This window comes from Cygnus olor, chromosome 6, assembly GCF_009769625.2.
Source record: "Cygnus olor isolate bCygOlo1 chromosome 6, bCygOlo1.pri.v2, whole genome shotgun sequence".
Taxonomy (NCBI): domain Eukaryota; kingdom Metazoa; phylum Chordata; class Aves; order Anseriformes; family Anatidae; genus Cygnus; species Cygnus olor.
This window is the reverse complement of record NC_049174.1, coordinates 4,217,546-4,235,456: the sequence shown is the minus strand read 5'-3', so window position 1 is coordinate 4,235,456 and position 17,911 is coordinate 4,217,546. Positions and strand designations below refer to the sequence as shown.

At 39.9% G+C, this 17,911-nt stretch overlaps 3 protein-coding genes across 6 annotated transcripts; 2 read left to right on the top strand and 1 right to left on the bottom strand.

The window, feature by feature from the left end:
- Positions 1-5,527: 5,527 nt before the first annotated feature.
- On the top strand, positions 5,528-8,416 carry ASDURF (ASNSD1 upstream open reading frame). Its single transcript, XM_040562260.1, has 4 exons — positions 5,528-5,661; positions 6,607-6,660; positions 7,043-7,118; positions 7,976-8,416. Exons 1-4 carry the CDS (start codon positions 5,563-5,565, stop codon positions 8,044-8,046), a joined length of 300 nt encoding a protein of 99 aa, XP_040418194.1. The 5' UTR covers positions 5,528-5,562; the 3' UTR covers positions 8,047-8,416.
- Positions 8,067-12,112, top strand: ASNSD1 (asparagine synthetase domain containing 1). Its single transcript, XM_040562254.1, has 3 exons — positions 8,067-9,548; positions 11,080-11,261; positions 11,783-12,112. The coding sequence occupies exons 1-3, from the start codon at positions 8,067-8,069 to the stop codon at positions 12,042-12,044; spliced, it is 1,926 nt and encodes a 641-aa protein (XP_040418188.1). The 3' UTR covers positions 12,045-12,112.
- A 26-nt stretch (positions 12,113-12,138) lies between these two features.
- On the bottom strand, positions 12,139-17,704 carry OSGEPL1 (O-sialoglycoprotein endopeptidase like 1). Of its 4 annotated transcripts, XM_040562256.1 has the most exons (9): positions 17,553-17,703; positions 16,862-17,097; positions 15,836-16,223; positions 14,745-14,949; positions 14,517-14,665; positions 13,881-14,011; positions 13,678-13,749; positions 13,342-13,445; positions 12,139-12,554 (listed from the first exon to the last, which is right to left on the bottom strand). In XM_040562256.1, the coding sequence occupies exons 2-8, from the start codon at positions 17,071-17,073 to the stop codon at positions 13,355-13,357; spliced, it is 1,248 nt and encodes a 415-aa protein (XP_040418190.1). In that variant the 5' UTR covers positions 17,074-17,097; positions 17,553-17,703; the 3' UTR covers positions 12,139-12,554; positions 13,342-13,354. The 4 variants fall into 4 exon arrangements, with proteins under 4 accessions (XP_040418190.1, XP_040418189.1, XP_040418192.1 ...); XM_040562255.1 differs by lacking the exon at positions 12,139-12,554 and having other exon boundaries at positions 13,115-13,445; XM_040562258.1 differs by lacking the exons at positions 12,139-12,554; positions 17,553-17,703 and having other exon boundaries at positions 13,115-13,445; positions 15,836-16,218; positions 16,862-16,994.
- Between the last annotated feature and the right edge of the window lie 207 nt (positions 17,705-17,911).

The following is a 17,911-nucleotide window of genomic DNA, read 5'->3' as shown; positions in this document are numbered from 1 at the left end:
TGTAACTTGCGAAAGAACATGCTGGGTAGGAAGTGCAGTCCTCCAGGTAGGAAGTATAATCCCCTGGGCAGGAAGAAACCTGAGGGAAAACACACATGAAGGCCACCTTGGCTGCTGCCCATCTGGCAGCAGATGGAATCCTTTCCCAGCCAGTACTCCTCTCTTGGAGCAAGGGGAAAGCATTAGTGAAGCTCTCCTCTTTTGTTATTTCTCAAGGCTGCTGTTGGGATAAAATTACCTCCAGCCCCTTTGCCAAAAGTTTCCAGACTCTTGGGAGACTTCGAGCAGCTAACAGCTCATTCTCAGGCCCCAGCTAAGTACTTCCCCTCCTTGTACACCTGCCTGCCCCCTCTGGGAACTGAATGAACCTTACAAGTTTACCTCCCCAAAATAGTTTCATGCTAAAAATAGGCCGGAGCACCAGAGGTGTGCACAAGCACAGGCAGACTGAGCAGAGCTGTATCACTGAACCACGTTGTCCACTTAGCTGACAACCTCATATTTTAGACGGCGTGAGAGCATTCACCCCACCACCTCTCACACGTGGGCGCACAGTGAAAGACCGAGATGGAGTAGCCCTGAAGTGAGGTTGATTTTTGATCTCACAGGCCTGCACATGGAGAGGAAAGGTGCAGACCTTTTCCTTTGCTGAGTTTTAAACACAGCTACTCTTACTGTGGGTAAAACGTGGGTAAGTTCAGGAGCAATGATGTAGTAGGAAGCCATTCATCTTTAAAAGGACTTCTCAAAAGCACATTCCATATGAGCATGTATCCACAATGCATGGTAAGACCAGAAGCTGAAAACGCTCCATGTTCGCTGTTACGCCTCAAGACCATTATTGTCACTCCTATGAACCAACCGATGTAACAATCTCAGAAACTTTTTTGATTAATAAACATTAACTGTGTTTATTACTGAACATGAAAGGGATCATCATTACAGAAATTATACTTTGACTACCGGGTTACTTAATCATCAACCTTTGTAACAGAACAGCAAATAAAATACACCGCCAGCAGACGGCTGGGAGGTGCTCCGATTAAACGAATTACTCCACAGAACAGGAGTGACAAACCACCACTAACAGTAACCAATAGCATCAAAACTGTGATCCAGGTACGTGTGTTTCTTCTAGAATTTGAAGGACGAGCCCTTGAACCCTTCTAAACCATAGGCAACAGCTGCCCAGCACCTTCAGCTAATCTGCTTTTGGAGTGCCGGGATCACGTAAGCACCCAGCTTCCTCCTTTGTCTCACCGCGCAGTCCCACGGGCAGCTGCAGTGACGTGAGGCTGGAGGCAGGAGAGTGTGGCTGAAGGTGGAGGGAGCAGCCAGACTGACCTGTTACGAAACTGTATCCTCAGTTTCTCTTTCTGGTGAAGGCAAATACAGCAATGCTAAGTGTAATGTTAGCAAATTACTGTGTTGGTAATTATTCCTGCGGCCAAATTTTTGTTTCTCATAACTCTGCTGGGAGCCAGACTCTTCGTCCTTCTACCACTGCCAAAAATTCCAACCAACTTCAGTGAAGCTCATGGACACCATCAAAACAAGGTACAAACTTGCTCACAAGCTGGAAGTATTATAAAAACATGTGTGACCAAAAATGCCACAAATCATAGAGCAGCAAAAGTCAAGGCTCCTAGCTCACTTACGCAAATAACAAATGTTTCACATAATTCATCAAGATTTGCACAGTGTTTGCAGTGCACTCAACAGCAAGAGGACTTGTGGGATTTTATGAGATTTCTATATCAACAGAGCTGTGAGTAACAGTCTAAGTTTGGAATGGCTCTTGAGTCTTTAGAATGAGGTACAATTTTTAAAAACAGGGAAAGGGATAAAATGAGACCAAAACCAAACAAGCAAACAAAAAAACCAACACAACAACACTAATGTTCCTACATCGATTTGCTTAATAAAGTCTTACCCAAACCCTCCACTGCTATCCGCTATTACCCATTAATAAATATATGCTCTATTTTCCACGAAAGTCAGTAGACTTCTGATTTTTTGAGATACACAGTTCAGTCAGCAATTAATTCATGGATCAGAACATAAAATTTCTTTCATAGCCAAATAAAATTATATCTTAGAATAAATCATTTTCAGAACATTCTTGTCATAATAACTTGGCTCGTTCTTCATTTCTCAGCCTAAACTTATTTATGATATTGAATCACGATACTATTGATTTGTCTTTGTGTTATCGTTATCCTGCCACTTAAACAACTCTCTTCTTCCCTGATGTATTTGCAAAGACAGGAAAACAGATGTATCACTGAAATATACCTAGAGCAGAATGAAAAAGACAGAGAATTGAGACCATCACATCACACGGCGAACTATATAACCTTACTATCTGTAAGTATTATAGAATTCATATCTCCTCTGGAATGTCTTTACGCAAACTGATGGGTTCACAAGGGAAAGCACTTGCCTATTTTTGTTGACTATCTTGTTGATGCAAACAATTGCTTTTCCTGCAATAGAGACGTTAGGGGTCATCGGGGGTGAGAGGTGGCTCTTCAGATGTTCTGAACACTAAATTGACATAAGAAACACGGAGTCAATCCTGACTGAACTAACTTATTTCAGAGATACCTTAGGGAAATGATCACCATTTAAAAAATCATCTTCTCCATCTTTTCACATTATAGAACATTTCCTGTAAGCAAGATAGTGAGATACTTATTTCCTGAAGTGTTTTGCTTGAAAATTTTCCTCTTCAGTTCTTTTTTATACAAAGAGGTGTGATTGTTGGATTGCCAAAGGATGCTGAACTGCTTGCAACCCCATCTACTATAATATTTCAAGTAAGCATCCTCATGATGCAAGCCTCACTTGTGCTTCTCTTACGTGTAATTAAAGAGACAACAAAAAGGGCTCACCAACAGCACACACTTCATTGAAAAGGACAATACCAGTGCCTTCAAACTACAGAAACTGCAGATAAATTCATGTCCTACGCTGATTACATCATCACTCATAAATCAGAAGTTCACTGAGAAAATGATCTTATTCAGAAACATCCGCATTTTCATCTGTACTCCTTAAATAATTAAAATAAAGAAACTAAAGCCAAGCTAAATTCTTTCTGTCTCTTATGATAACGATTCTGTGACTGGGGCTTAATTATCTGGCTTGATGTTCGAATCAAGACTGGGGTTTTCACTCTCTTGCTGCTCATATTCCTTGCTCCATGTCAACAGAATCACAATAAAACAAAATCTACTTTGACAGTGAAGCAAAAATACAGCAGATAGTGTATGATGACCACACAGTCTGACGTTTTCTCACATAAATATTATGACAGAAATACGTCCAGGTGCTGGAAGGCATTCATGCTTTAAAGGTGCCCTTGAGAATGAGGCCCCAAGCCTGTATTTATGGAATCATTTTTTTCTAATAATTTGTGTGTTTGTAATGTTTGAGACATTTTAAGCTCTTCGAAAACATGTGAGCACAAAATGCCTCCCCATCGACACATTTTGCCAATATAATAAAATTATTTAATACAAGTATTTATTTCAACAGTTGCGTTTCTTTTTGGTGGCAATACTGTAGTGGCATATCAACTGATCAGCAGTCTAATAAATTGTAAGACTGACTGCATAAAGAGACTGCTGGACTTGCTTGTGGCTAAAATTGTAGCTATTGTAGCAACAGCTACTCTAGCCTGACAGGGCAGAAATTCATACAATAAACGCATGGGCTGCAGATTAGTTTTTCCTTCCCTCTAGACACTGATCTACTTGTTTTGTGGGTTTCATTCTCTCCATCGTAACATTTTGTTCTATAAACTTGGAGATGGTTAACATTCTTAGTTCTTACTGGAATCTTTTTATGGAACCCTGTAGATGCTGGGGAGGAGGAACTGGGCACAATAACCAGGGCAGGCAGAGGAGGTGGCCACAGCAATAGGGCTGCAGCCTCAGCAGGCACGCAGGGCAGACCCAGCAATGGCAGCCAGGTTCAGCCCAGAGTCCAGTCCACCAGACAAGCCCATGGTGATGAGGCAGGGCCAACGGCAAAACGAGAAGGTGAGTCACCAGCAAGCCACGGGCCGGTAAGGACAGAGCAACCAGGGCCCTGAGTTCCCCAGTGACGAGCTGGGTCTGAGGTCAGGCTGGGAAACAAGTCAGCGGGTCAGGGGCCAGGTCCAAACCCGAATCCTGCCTACAAGGCAGGGCACAGCCGCAGCACTGCCACAATGGTAGCTCAGGTGAGAGCCACACGCGAGAGGCTCGACCTAAAAGCAGCTCCCAAGAGGAGGAGCAGGCCCTGAAATAGTGAGGGGACACTCTGCTGAAGTTTCTGCCAGCTGATTCTCTGGGCTCCAAGGCCACTGGAAACAGCTTTTCCTTAACAGAGGGCTAGCACTCTTGGGACAAGCCTCCTGCTCGTGGGCTGACAGGAGAGTCCTATAATGTACTAATATACCATACACCAGAGTTGGATTCTAGTCACTGATGCCACGAAATTGGAAAAGATCCACTAAATCACTGAACAAACCGCCTCTGACAATGCTGTGGCCTTTAGCAACCCTGACACAAGCAATTTAGGGGCTTCCTTCCTGTTTTAGACTGTCAACAAAGCATGAGTTGAGGTCAGAAAAAGGTCTCCAGTGTGAGAGATAAGATGGATATTTTTGTTTTACATATGCCCAGCATGATGAACTTGCTAAACCAATTTTTGTTTGCAAACACTGCAATCAGGAAAAAAAAATTGTTATGAACACAAAGCGTTCTCGTGTTCCTATATTCCACCCTATCAGCTGTGTGGTATTTCCTGTATCAGAAACATTTCTCAGACCTCCATCCTCCACAGCATATAGTAGTGACTCAAACTCCTAGGATGCACTTACCTACTGCGTTCAGCACAGAGCCCAGGTTAAGCAGAGCATGTGGCACCAGCCTGCTCCCAGCTCTCTGCACCCTCCCACGTGGTGGTTTTGTTTCAGCTTCTACTGACAGACTGCACACACTAAGCACGAAGCCATTTGCTGCTTTACTCATGATACCGCCATGGATTCAGGCGGTCTGCCACATTCTTTTAGTCATAGCCTTTGTGAATGTTTCCAAATGCTCCATTTTGGTAGTCCCAAATTATTGGCTCTGCCTCTCATGTGGTGTCCAGACCAGATACACCGCCACTGCTCTGATATTTGATTTCCATTCCAAACAGATAGCATTAAATAAATTGCAAAAGAGGCACACAAAGATGAGGCATCCCACCATTATCCTTGGTAACTGTGACAGCTCATTTAACCATGGAGACTTCAAAAAAGGTCTTGCTTTGCGACCTCCTGAAGTATGCACCAAACTCTACAGCCCAGGGCCTTTCTTTCTTTCTCTTTCTTTCCCCTTTTTTCCCCTTTTTTCCCCATTTTTCCCCTTCCCGCCCTCAGAAGCCCGCCTTCCGCTTCACTCCCCGCCGCCTTCACACGGCGGCGCTGCCGACGCCCTCCCAGCGCTGTGCCCGCCCCGTTCCTGCCCTAATGGCGGCCGCGCGGCGCATGCGCGAGCAGCCTGGCGGCTGTGGGGCGGCAACCGAGGCATGGCGGCGCGGCGGGGCGAAGAGGAGGACAAAAAGGAGGAGGAGGAAGGCGAAGGGGAGAGCGCTGTTCTGCGCCCTAGAGACCAGCTGAGCCGCAGGGTGAGCTGAGGGGGGCTGAGGGGCGGCTCTGCGGCGGGGAAGCGGGCGGGGAAGCGGGCGGTGAAGCGTGTTGGCTGCCGCGGGGAGGAGCGGAGGGCCAGTCCTGTCAGGAGGCTGCGTTTCCATGTAGTCCCGTCCTGTAAAGTCTGTGGTGTTTCCATATTGTCACGGCTGCGTTTCTGTCCTATAAACTCCGGGGTGTTTCTGTCATTCCGTAATTGCCCGAGGAGCCATGAAGGGTTAGCACAGAAGTTTTGCAGCCTGTAAACTCTCAAGGGCCTGGCACACTCTGTAGCAAAAGATGGCACTGCTGTTCTGTCTGTTGGGACAGTTTTAATACAGTTTTAGTGGGGTTGGTTATTTTATTTTCTAATGTATTTATTTATTTTTGCCCGTTTTATTTTGAATCTGGAGAATATCTGTGATTATAAAGTATCGTAGAGGTTATGCTAAACTTTGGTCTCCAAAAGTTATTTGATATTTTTGTTGTTAGCTGTTCGCATATTTCTTTGCTTTTGTTTTGTTTTCTGGGGGGGGTGATCTCTGATCATAAATAGCTAGAGCTACTCTGGCTTCCCAGTAATGATCCCTTTGGGGGATAGGGGAAATGCCAATTCATGCAAGATAACCCCTTTCCAGAGCAGTTATTAGTACTGCTTCACCAACCTGTAGGCGTATTCATAATTTTAAATTCAAAAGAAGTCTGCAAACTGTAATTCAGTTACATGGCCCAAAGCATTGCAGTACCTGTTTGGAATAATGGGTAGTTTAATGCCACTTTTTCATTCCTGTGTCCACTTTCACTTCAACACTCTGTTCAGGGAACAGTGACTGTGTGTACTTGTAACTGTCTTTAAAATATGGGTAAGGGTTTTTTCCCACCAGGATTATAACACAATAGTTTATTTTTAATAATTAAATTGGACTGTGTCTTTTACTTTCCAGATTAAAGAGCAGAAAGTTGTAATTGATGAGCTTTCTAATTTGAAGAAGAACAGGGTAAGTATTTACAAATTTGCATTTGGCTATTTGTGCAGTGTAATACAGTGTGGCATTGAGGTATTGTTCTTAATGTTTTATCTAAGGTATGATGTTTGAGTTGAGCAGAAGATGTCATTAAATATTCTTGCTTCTCATGTTTATATGTTTTAAAATAAAATATGATCCCATAAGCATAAGGAAGAGAGAAATGCAGAATAGTAGTGGGCTGACCATGAAATGTTTTTTGAAATTACATGAGAGCATTGCTGTCAGCAGGGTAGAAGTAACCCTCCTGACCTAAAAGTGAAGGATATCTCAGTGAACCTGCATCAATTTCTGCTGCTGTGTGGTTGCTTGAATTTGTTACTTTTCCTTAATGCGGTTTGTTTTTGTTTTACAGAAAGTTTATAAGCAGCAACCCAACAGTAATATATTCTTCCTTGTAGACCGAACAGAAACACTGTCTCAATGCAAAAGTAAGTTTGCAGAGTAAAAGGTAATCCAGCAGTTAACTGTTTAAAAGATCTCTGTGTAGCTTTTAAAGTTTTCAAAGATACATTAAAATGAAAAACTGGCAACTGCATGTTAAATGAGAAGTAGGCTTCAGGGACGCTTATTTTTCTGGGTTGGATAAATGTGAAAATGTTTCTGCTTGGTATGGATACGATACAAAAGCAAGTGCTGAGACAGGAAGGAGACATCTGCCCCTGCAGAGGAATCACTATTATTTGTGCCCTTTGTGAAGCTGTGTGCACTTGGTCCCATTTTTTTCTTAAAAAAAAATCCCCAAAATTGCATGGAATGAGTATAAATTAAATAATGACAAACTAAACTGCAAGCTAGGCTAGAAAGCTTTAGCTGTGTGAAATATTGGATTCGTGGAATCAGGAAAGTAGGATAATGGAGGACGAATAGAGCTGATGGTTGAATAGGTTAAAAATGTATAAATAGACTTCTTGGAATGAACAACTGCTAACTTCATTCTCTTCTTTTGATTGGAGTTTACAGTGTTAACACTTTGACAGTTCACTTATTATGAACGTGTAAATCCTACTGATTATGTAGGCAATAGCTGGCCATTCCTTCAATTCTTAAACTTGTAGTGTGGCTTCCTTTGAGGAGGGGAAAAATCATAAACTTTGTATAATTGAAGACAAATAGGCTACAGTGAACTATGTATTATATCAATATTATAGACCTTTTGTTTCAGAGTTTTGTGTTCATCTCTTTAACTGAACAGGTGGCTAAAGTTACTCATTTCTTAGATATGCTCTTAAAGTTGCTTACTCCTAAACTGACCGAAACTAATCATTTGTGTATTTTTATCACACAGTTGTATTAGATGAATTAAAGAAGGCACATCAGGAGATGGAAAATTCAGAGAAGACGAAAATCAAGAAGTAGACCATCTGAATTCAGTCGCAATGTGTGGTATTTGTTGTGTTGTTACCTTGCCTAGCCAGCACACTGTTCATCATTCCTTTAATGAAGACATGCACTGCTGTCTGAGAAGAAGAGGACCAGACAGTAACCAACAGTTGATAAAAACTGCATCTGATCTGTCTTATAAGTGTCTGTTTTCTGGCCATGTACTTCACTTGAGGGGAGTACTGACTCCTCAGCCTCTGGAAGATGCCAATAACAGTATTTTCCTTTGGAATGGAGAAATTTTCAATGGATTGCCTGTAGGAGATACAGAAAATGACACTGAAGTTATGTTTCGTCATCTTGAATTATGCAGTAATGAAGCTGATATTTTGTCGCTCTTTTCATTGCTTCGGGGTCCGTGGTCTTTTATTTATTATCAAGCTTCTAAACACAGTTTATGGTTTGGTAGAGATTATTTCGGTCGTCGTAGTTTGCTTTGGCAATTCAGTAATAAGATTGATGGGGCTTTCTGTCTCACATCCGTAAGCGTTTACTCTGAATCTGGTAACCACTATCAAGAAGTCCCAGCATCTGGAATTTTCAAAATTGATCTCAAAGCTTGGGCAACAACTAAATCTTTGTCTTTAACGTTCTTTCCGTGGAAGTACAGCTGCTCAGAGAAAACAGTAGAAGAAATATTCATTAATGTTCTGGACCAAGTTTCAAAAGACTTACCAAATCACATACCTCTTGTGATGAATGAATCAAAACTATGTCTAAGAGCACCAGTTATCCCCTTAAATAAAACAATTTCTGAAGCCTCAGGTGAATGTGCAAGCACTAATATTAGTGACATTACCCCTACGGTTTCCGTTGAAACTCTTCAAGAATTTCTTGCAAAGGGACACAGGAAAAAATTAGTCCATCTGTTTATTGATGTTTTAAATGAAGCAGTGAAGAGGCGGGTTTTATTACTCTTTAGAAATGAAGAACAGGAGACAAGAGAAGTTCAAAGCCTTTCTCATGGGAAAGCCCGTGTTGCAGTGCTCTTTTCTGGTGGTGTTGATTCTATGGTTATTGCAGCCCTTGCTGATCGACACGTTCCTTTGGAGGAACCAATTGATCTTCTCAATGTAGCTTTCATGATGAAAGAACAAGCTAAGCAAAAGGGTACTACTAAAAAACATACCAACCAGGAAATAAGGCTTGATTTGCATAGCCGTCAAGAAAGTTGTAAAGAGACGGATGCTAAAACTGGTGGTCATTTGTCTTGCTTTGATGTTCCTGACAGAATCACTGGTAGGGCAGGACTGAAAGAATTAGAAGCCCTTAACCCCTCAAGAATCTGGAACTTTGTGGAAATTAATGTTACACTAGAGGAATTGAAAGAAATGAGACAACAACACATCAATCACTTAATTTATCCACTGGATACAGTCTTGGATGACAGCATCGGCTGTGCAATTTGGTTTGCTTCCAGAGGGGAGGGGTCTATTAGTAAACAAGAAGAAATGAAACCATATAAAAGTCCTGCAAAGGTACTGATTTTTTTTTTTTTGGATTTGTTTTCTTTCTTACACTTGATTTGTGACTGTGAAAATAGTTCCGTTGCAGAAATTAGCAGCAGCTTTTAATACTCATGACGCTTCTGAAATTCAGTGGCTGAATGCAGGATAGTTCTGTACTGATAATCTTTTTATAATTCTGGAATTAAAAACTATTCAGTTCCTTTGTCCTGTAATGTGTATAGCTTTTCAATAAGCTTGAATAAGCAACAGTGACTAGGAAAAAATAACACACAACACCTCTCATGCTCAATGTCTTAATTCAGTAGTAGAGAAATGTTATTCAATCCGATGGAATAGGTTAATAAATTTAGAGAGAAACCTTCATAAATTAAGTGGTACTGTTTTGTGCCAGCATCCTAGAAGTTGTAAAATTACTAGCTGCTCCTTTAGACAAATGTACATGATGAAATAGGCATTAATAATGACAGAAAAGACGACTACTTTGAATCTTTTATAATTACAGTCTGATTGAATGACTGTTCAAATTACAAAGAGTAATTATTTCCTTTTGTAACTTGTTTTCGTATATGTAGTTTTAAGTAAAATATTTTAAGTAACTAGATAATTTCCTTGTGAATTCATTTTTTTTTAATTCCTTCCCCCATCCCTACCCAATTTCCTGATGCTTTATATTCAGAACGATTCAAAAAAAAATAGAAGATGTTGGAGCGATGCTATAATGTGCTTAAAAACTACCACTTGTAGATCACTATTTGTTTAGTTGACCGCTCTGCTCAAGTCTGTGCATCTCAGATTTGCAAAATATAAAATCACAGTAGGTCCAGAATATGTTGAAATGGGTCGCGAGTTTCCAAAACCAAGTGACAATCTCATTCTCCTATCAGTGACTACTGTGTGCAGGTAGATTTGGTTGATAACTAGCTAGTGTCACATTAGTAGTACACTGAAAAAAATGGTTAGTCATGACTGGTTATTCTACAGTGAGTTGCTGTTGAAGGCACAGTAGAGGATCAGGTATAGTAGTGTTGAGGACATTTTATGTGCTTATCACTGAGTAGACAGGACAATGACATTTTTACTTGGTGTAATGTGGTTATTAACCCAGTAGCTGGCAAATTAATATAATCTCCATGTACATTCAGGTAACTATTTAGAGTGACATAGCACCATCTCTGGCAATGATTTTTTTAAAGGCTGGTGCTTAGCAGATGCTGTTTATTGTAACAGAAACTGACAGAGATGTTCTTCCAAGATACCCATTTCTGACACACAGTATTTCAGTTTCTTTTGCTCGCGTGAGCATAAATGTGTGCATGTACTTCTTAGGTCTGATCGTGAACCTGTTAAAGTTTCCAAGTGGCTTTACTGGGAACTATTTCAAGCTGTGTAAATATATAAGGTACATGCCATCACGATAGTAATATATACAGAAGATACATATTATTTTCCTTACCATGTTGTAGTTAAGCATTTAAGGTCTGTTACGTATTATTAGCCTGCACAGACACTAAGAAAAATTTCTTTTATTCTCTTCTCTTAGGTTGTGCTTACAGGCATTGGAGCAGATGAACAACTTGCTGGGTATTCTCGCCATCGTGTTTGCTTCAAAAAATACGGCTTAGAAGGTCTGAATAAAGAACTTGAAATGGAGTTAGGACGCATTTCTTCTAGAAATCTTGGTAGAGATGACAGAATTATTGGTGATCATGGAAAAGAAGCCAGGTAGTATTGTTTTAACATGAAGCAAGACTGGTTTTGCTGGTTAGATTCTGGTTTTATCAGTCTGAGAGAAAGCTCAGTTTGGAAGTTGTGTGCACTTTTTCATCTCTAAATTCTGTTTCATTTGTGTTCATGCTGCTAATAACATTTGTGGTTAGCTATGAATGCCTGGAACTCAGAAGGTTGTGAGAACGTGTTGTGTAAATGTTGTTGTTTTAAAGTTACAGCATAGCTTCCTATAGTATTTTTAACACTTTAATGTTTATCTTCGAGCGTTACTTTAAAACTTGTCTTTTTCCTTCATAGTGTTTTTCTGATTTTTTTTTTCTTTTCCCTTGCTATAAAACCAGCATTTCTAAGCTCAAGCAAAGAGCAAGAATGAGCATCAGTTTTGAAAACTTAGGGGCTTCTGAGTTTAAATGTGTTTAAATCCTTCTTCCTCTCACACAGTATACCTGCTTTGGAGACTTGGCACCAACGTTTAAGGTGTATCTATAATTTGCTGTGTATGCCTTTCTCTTTAGGTTTCCTTTTCTTGATGAAGATGTTGTTTCATTCCTCAATTCACTGCCTATATCAGAAAAAGCAGACTTGACTTTACCTCGAGGAATTGGTGAGAAATTGATTCTGCGTCTTGTAGCCAAGGAGCTTGGTCTTCAAGCCTCAGCTGTTCTGCCAAAAAGGGCTGTACAATTTGGATCTCGGATTGCAAAACTGGAGAGCAACAGTGAAAAAGCATCTGACACCTGCAGCCGACTGAAGTTACTTTCAGTAGATGAATTATAAAGCTGCATCCAAAATGTTGTATTTATCCTAAATGTACATTCAGTAAATCTTTATTGGTTGTTTTTTTTAGAATGTTTGGTCTGTTTTCTTTTTCTTTTTCACACACTTGGTCTTTAGAGTCATCAAAATAATACAAAAAGATGCGTACTTGTAGTAGGATCTCATTATGAATGCATCTATAGGGGAGAAAGAAATACTGGTCTCTGAAGAAGGTGGTCTTTAAGGTCCCTTCCCCTACCTTTCTAGGATTTTATTTGTAGAGCATTCCTAACCGTTACTTTACAGTGCCCAGTGATTGAGGAACCCATTTTACTAACTGCCCTCTCTACATGTGAGAGAATAGATTGCTAGGCTCACTATTTCTGTATCTTCTGTTATTTTCAGTGTCTATCATACCTCTTCAGCTTCACTTTCTGTTCCCAAAATATGGCTGAAGTTTTGTGCAAGTGACAGTAAACTATGCCTTCTCCAGTTGTTCATTCTGTATTTTTCAAATGTAAGATCTTTCTTCTGCATTAGAAATAACAACATGACAGGCGCATATTTGTAACAGAAAAAACATTACTTTTCCTTGTAAAATGTGAGGAATATATTTGCTGTTAAGAGTAACTGCCCCTATCATAACGTTCAGGCTCAAGTTGCATATGCCTTGGCCTTTTTTGTTTTAAGGAAGAAGTTGTTGCAGGATGTCTTACAACGGGAAGAAAGTTTGGCTTACTCTGATGTTTGTGATCTCTTTTTTAAAAAAGAAGAAAGTTAAATAGTGCTAGCCCTATACTTACAAAAATTAAAATTTTGGTGTAGGAATGATCTTCTAGCACCAACAGAAGAAAAGGAGGTGCTGCTGAAATTCAGCTGTAGTGGCACAGCCAACATATTAAGAGCTTGAAAGTCTGTGCTCACTTGTTTACTTCCTTTAACTTCTCACTCACAGAGGGTATGATTTTTTTATATGCAATTTGAATTACCTTATATAAATTATATATACTGTTAAATTATTAGACTATATGTATTGTAATTACATCTTATTACAAATTATAAAGTAAGCATAAGCAATGGAGATACTTTCACTTACATTTAGGTTTATTAGAAAATGCACTTCCTTGTTATTGTTTTGATACCTAGAACTCTTAGACATTTGTGGAACAGTAACTACAGCAACTGGAATAATTGTGGTGATACCACACAGCATTTATTTCTCCAACAGGTGATCTTTCAACAACTGAAAGCAAAGCAAAGTAAGTATGTTTAACAGCTTTGAAATGGTTTTTGCTTAACCATTTATCGTTGCATTTACCTTAAGTTACATCTTAACTTGCCAACTGTAGTATCTTCCTTAGTTTTGGCACCTTGATGGAATCTTCTTCAACTTGGTTTGAAATATCAGTTCCAAGGGGAGCTCTAGAAAATAACAAAGTAGTATATTTGCTAAAAGTAATTAAGATAACAGTATTGCTGCAGTAAGATGGTGGTCCTGTATCACTTGGATGTGCAGATGCACAGACCTTATAACCATTGCAAAGTTACTCCTCATCAGTTTCTGATCAGTTTCTCTTTAGTTTCTATCTCCTTCCACTTTCACTGACTGCAGTGAGTAAGCGAAGAAATAGACTGTGAATAATTGAGTACTTACTTAGGTTCATAGCGGATGCCCTCAGTGCTGTTTAAAACACCAAGTCCTGCACGTAATCTTTCAATGCCATTCCTAAGCAAGAAAGTAATTATGTAAAAACGTATGTTGTAATGTATATGTGGTTCAGTCACCACATAGGGACATTCTTGACTGTCAAATTTTAAAGAACATTACAGAAACACACACAGAAAAACAGTCCTTACCATGCAATCATAACACCATTATCAGTGCACAGTCTTGGAGGAGGAGACAGAAAAGCAAAATTGTTTGCATTTGCCAGAGTTTGCAGGCCTTTTCTGATATACTGATTACTTGCAACTCCTCCTGATACAACCTGACAGCAATTTAAAAAGTAAGAAAAAAAAAAAAAAGCATTAACTCAAAAGTAACTCCTGGTAGCATTCTAACTAGCATTCTATTTAAAAAGAAAAAAAAATCAAGATAGTTTTGAAGACAGCAATAAATAATAGAACAGCTATCTAGTACTGGTTAGCACTAGATCAAAGTATGTAGCCTGAGTTGTTATAGAAGGTTAGGTTAGTTGGTAAAACAAAATAAGCAAAAAAAAGCCTTGTAGCTTAAAACCAAGTATAAAAGATGTCATATGAATACCTGAAATGAGTATTACTTTAATCCTAGTGTTTTAATACTAGTTGACATACTGTCAATCTTCCTCACCCATCCAGATTACCATTTTTGTCAAGGGAGCAAGTATAACAAGGCAACTGCATCTTCAAATTATGTTGTGAGAAGTGTAAAAAGCAACATGCTCCGTAACACAAACAAGAAACTCAAGCAACATGCTCCGTAACACAAACAAGAAACTCAAGTATACCCACCAAAGTTGCATGTTTTGATGACAATATGCCATTTTTTATGCAGAAAAGCATAGCTCGATATGTCCGCTGGATAATATGAATGGCTACTACATGCTGTACAGCAGCGGCAATATCCTTAACACAAGACAGGAGCTCACCTTCTTGAATACCTATAGAAATGTATGATCAAAGGGGTTTTCCTGAGTACAGCTCATCAAGCACATGGTTTATATCTGACTTTAAAAATACCTTCGTCTTTTTCTTTTTGTATAATGGTTTTATTGATGAGGTTCTGAAGTCCAGAAAAAGAAAAATCACAGTTACGATACTGTTGCATGGGAAGTCTGAATGTGTACTGTTGCCGGTTTCCAGTTTGAGCCAAGTGTTCTATCGCCTTCCCCCCAGCCATGCTGTGGCATTCTGGGTGCTTTATTAAAGAGAGTCTTCTTGCTACCTGAGGAGATAACAAACAGAATCAAAATAGGGAGCTAAATTAATTCCTCTGCATATGTAACCACATAACTTTTGCGGTCAATGGAGTGAAATCAGACACCACAAAATCCAACATTATTAAGATAAAATTATGAGCAGGGCACTATATGGACAAAATATAATGCCACATGGAAGTTTTTGCTAGCGTAATTAGAAATGCCATTCTATAATAATTTGGTCAAACACGAGGACCATCAAATTTTGCAGGAAACATTACTTAGCCAAGTTTTGTGCTGTAGGAAACACACATTGTCTGCTATACTGTATTACCAGGTAAATAGGAACAAAGTTGGTTTCAATTTTAAACTATCCCCTTCTCAACTTAATTCATCTCCACACTTTTTTAAATTCATAAACACATCCTTTGTTTTAAAAATAGGCTTGTGTATGAAAACAAAATTGAAACTGGCCAGTTTTACAGATCACACTCAGCTACCCTAGCAACATAGACTCTGAAAGCCAAACCAAGCTTTTCAAGCTATACAAAAAAGTAACCAATGTTTTAATATGTATTGTTTTAAGTATCCTTTAAAATATTGCTATTGATCTTATCATAATAATATAACTCATTTGTATAATGGCTATCATTGAACTTTCCAAGACCAGTTTTGGTTATGTTGTCTATATGCTAAAAATATATTTAATAAGCATATTTAATACTGATGCTACTAAAATGCATAGATTTCTAACAGCACCTTAGGTCTATGATATTTCGAAATAGCGAAATACAATGTTAGGTAAAGCTCTTATCACATTGTATTACTGTCTTCATGCTGATCCTAATACTATGATTGTGTAGTGTAGCTGCAATAAAAACAGGAAGATTCACTTACGTATGGAAATATTACCTTATCCAGCATGTCACCTGGTGCTATATCTATTGACTGTCCAAGCACAAGGAAATCTGAAACTCCTTGTGCTACTGCCAAGATACAGTGGCCTCCAGAGAGTAAAAGAACTAAGAAGGGAAACTCCACTTGATTGGTCAGTCTAATAGTAAGTGCGTGAGCCTCCATGTGATGGATGGGTATGAAGGGCTTCTGGTACTTGTTCACCAGTTTTATGCTGTAGTCCAGTCCCACCTCCAGGCTTAGCGCAAGTCCTGGTTTCACTGTAGTCGCAACAGCAGTAAGTTCATTTACAGAAACTCCACTGACACTAAGTGCTTCCTTCACTACTTGCTCGATGTTTTCCCTGTGGAGTTGCTGTGCCACAAGAGGAATTATTCCACCTGTTCTAGTTAAAAACAAATATTTGTAACATATTTGTATTTCATAAGTAAAAACATATTTTTATGTGATTTTAACGCCTCGATCTTGCCAGATTCTGCCTGTTTCTTAGGACATTTGAGAATGCCTTGTTTAGTCTAAAGAACATCTATGCACTGAAGAGAGTATAATTATCATTCGGAGGTCAAAAAATGTACCTTTCCCTTTTTTGGTACACATTTCTTTTAAATATACTTCAGTGCTGTTCCAAAGCAATGTCTGTAACTTAATGTTCACAGTCCTTCATTCATCAGTTGTGGTACTTAGTAACTAATGCCTATTTTTGATTAATTTTCCCTTAAAACATATATATGGTAGTTTTAGTAGTAATTGAATGTTTAATCAAGTGAGATGAGTAATCCGTGTCTTATTAAAAAAAAACTTGTTAAACGCACAGCATTTCTTTCCTCACACTTGCTATTATCTAAAGCAGAATGTGTTGGAGCTCAAAAGATAGGTCTTTATAGCCACCCACTCACATCAACTTTTCTGGAGAATACTTTTATACAGATGATATTACATGGAAGTATAACAATAAAATCACTAGTGAGCATATTTAGCCACAACTACAGTATTGTGGTTACACAGTGAGCCATATATTCTTACTTCAGATGGACTTCCCTTTGACATTGCAGCGCTTCTCCCAGAACATTGCCAGCTTCATCCACAACCGCAGCACCTGTATCGTCACAGCTTGTTTCTATTCCCAGAACAAGTTTTGGGAGATGCCGTTTTCCACAGTGAGTAGAGCTGCTTCTCAGCCACCCAGCTGGGCTGCATTTAACTGTTTTCAAAAGACTTTTGGCAATGCTGTTCATTGCTAAACATTTATCTTGTTATGTCTAGGAAAGAATTGTACAATTTATTACTACTGAAGTGTTCTCAAGCAAGTACTCTTACAGATTTAAAATCAGCCTACTTATTTTTAGGTAAAATATACCAGTAATATGTATTTATCTGTAAGTTAGGATTTTAAAGCTTGCACGGCTCTGAAGATGTGCTATAACTTTCAAAGTTATGCACTACCACACGTGGTTTTTAAGACCTTAGGAAGAAATATTTTTCTCGAAGGCGCTGGGGGCGAATGCCTATCCTGCCTTAGCCGTGCTTCAGGAGGATTTCTCTCCACGGGCCCTTGCTGCTCATCGCACTTCCCACAGACCCACCGCCGCGTCAAGCCCGGGCAAACTGCAGGAGAGCCGCACTTTGAGACCCCCTCCTGCCGCTGCCCGATCCGGAACCCGTGAGTCTCATCTCTACGCGATCTCCCTTCGCTATGCCGCTGCCAAAGCCTTACCCGCGACCTTAAAAGCTGCCAACCACCCCGGTCCTTCCCGCCGTCACGGACCGCCATGACAGCGCGGGGCATCGGGCGGAGCCGCCGCCATCTTGCGGCCGGGCGGGCTGCGCTCATCTCCGCCCCGCGCCACACGGCTCCAGCCCACACAGAGGAGGCGGCCAGGGGAGGGCACATCGCACATTTTAATTCCGCAAATTAAAGAGGCTAAGTTCCTATTTCTGTCCAATCTGCAGTTTCGCCACTAAGTGCCACCAGCCGCCGTCACGCTGCGCTGGTAATCCAGTCCATGTCCTCAAGTCGTGGGCACTTTTGCACAAAACAGGGATTTTCAGTAACATTTTTGAGGGGCTAGTGTA

Bases quoted from the DNA above. Each gene is read 5' to 3' on its own strand.
- ASDURF (XM_040562260.1), top strand. From the start codon at position 5,563: ATGGCGGCGCGGCGGGGCGAAGAGGAGGACAAAAAGGAGGAGGAGGAA. The intron at 6,661-7,042 runs GTAAGTATTTAC...TTTGTTTTACAG, and splicing joins CTAATTTGAAGAAGAACAGG to AAAGTTTATAAGCAGCAACC. The intron at 7,119-7,975 runs GTAAGTTTGCAG...TTTATCACACAG, and splicing joins AACACTGTCTCAATGCAAAA to TTGTATTAGATGAATTAAAG.
- ASNSD1 (XM_040562254.1), top strand. From the start codon at position 8,067: ATGTGTGGTATTTGTTGTGTTGTTACCTTGCCTAGCCAGCACACTGTT. The intron at 9,549-11,079 runs GTACTGATTTTT...CTCTTCTCTTAG, and splicing joins CATATAAAAGTCCTGCAAAG to GTTGTGCTTACAGGCATTGG. The intron at 11,262-11,782 runs GTAGTATTGTTT...CTTTCTCTTTAG, and splicing joins GATCATGGAAAAGAAGCCAG to GTTTCCTTTTCTTGATGAAG.
- OSGEPL1 (XM_040562256.1), bottom strand. From the start codon at position 17,073: ATGAACAGCATTGCCAAAAGTCTTTTGAAAACAGTTAAATGCAGCCCA. The intron at 14,666-14,744 runs GTATTTTTAAAG...ACATTTCTATAG, and splicing joins ACAAAAAGAAAAAGACGAAG to GTATTCAAGAAGGTGAGCTC. The intron at 13,750-13,880 runs GTAAGGACTGTT...TTTCTTGCTTAG, and splicing joins AATGGTGTTATGATTGCATG to GAATGGCATTGAAAGATTAC.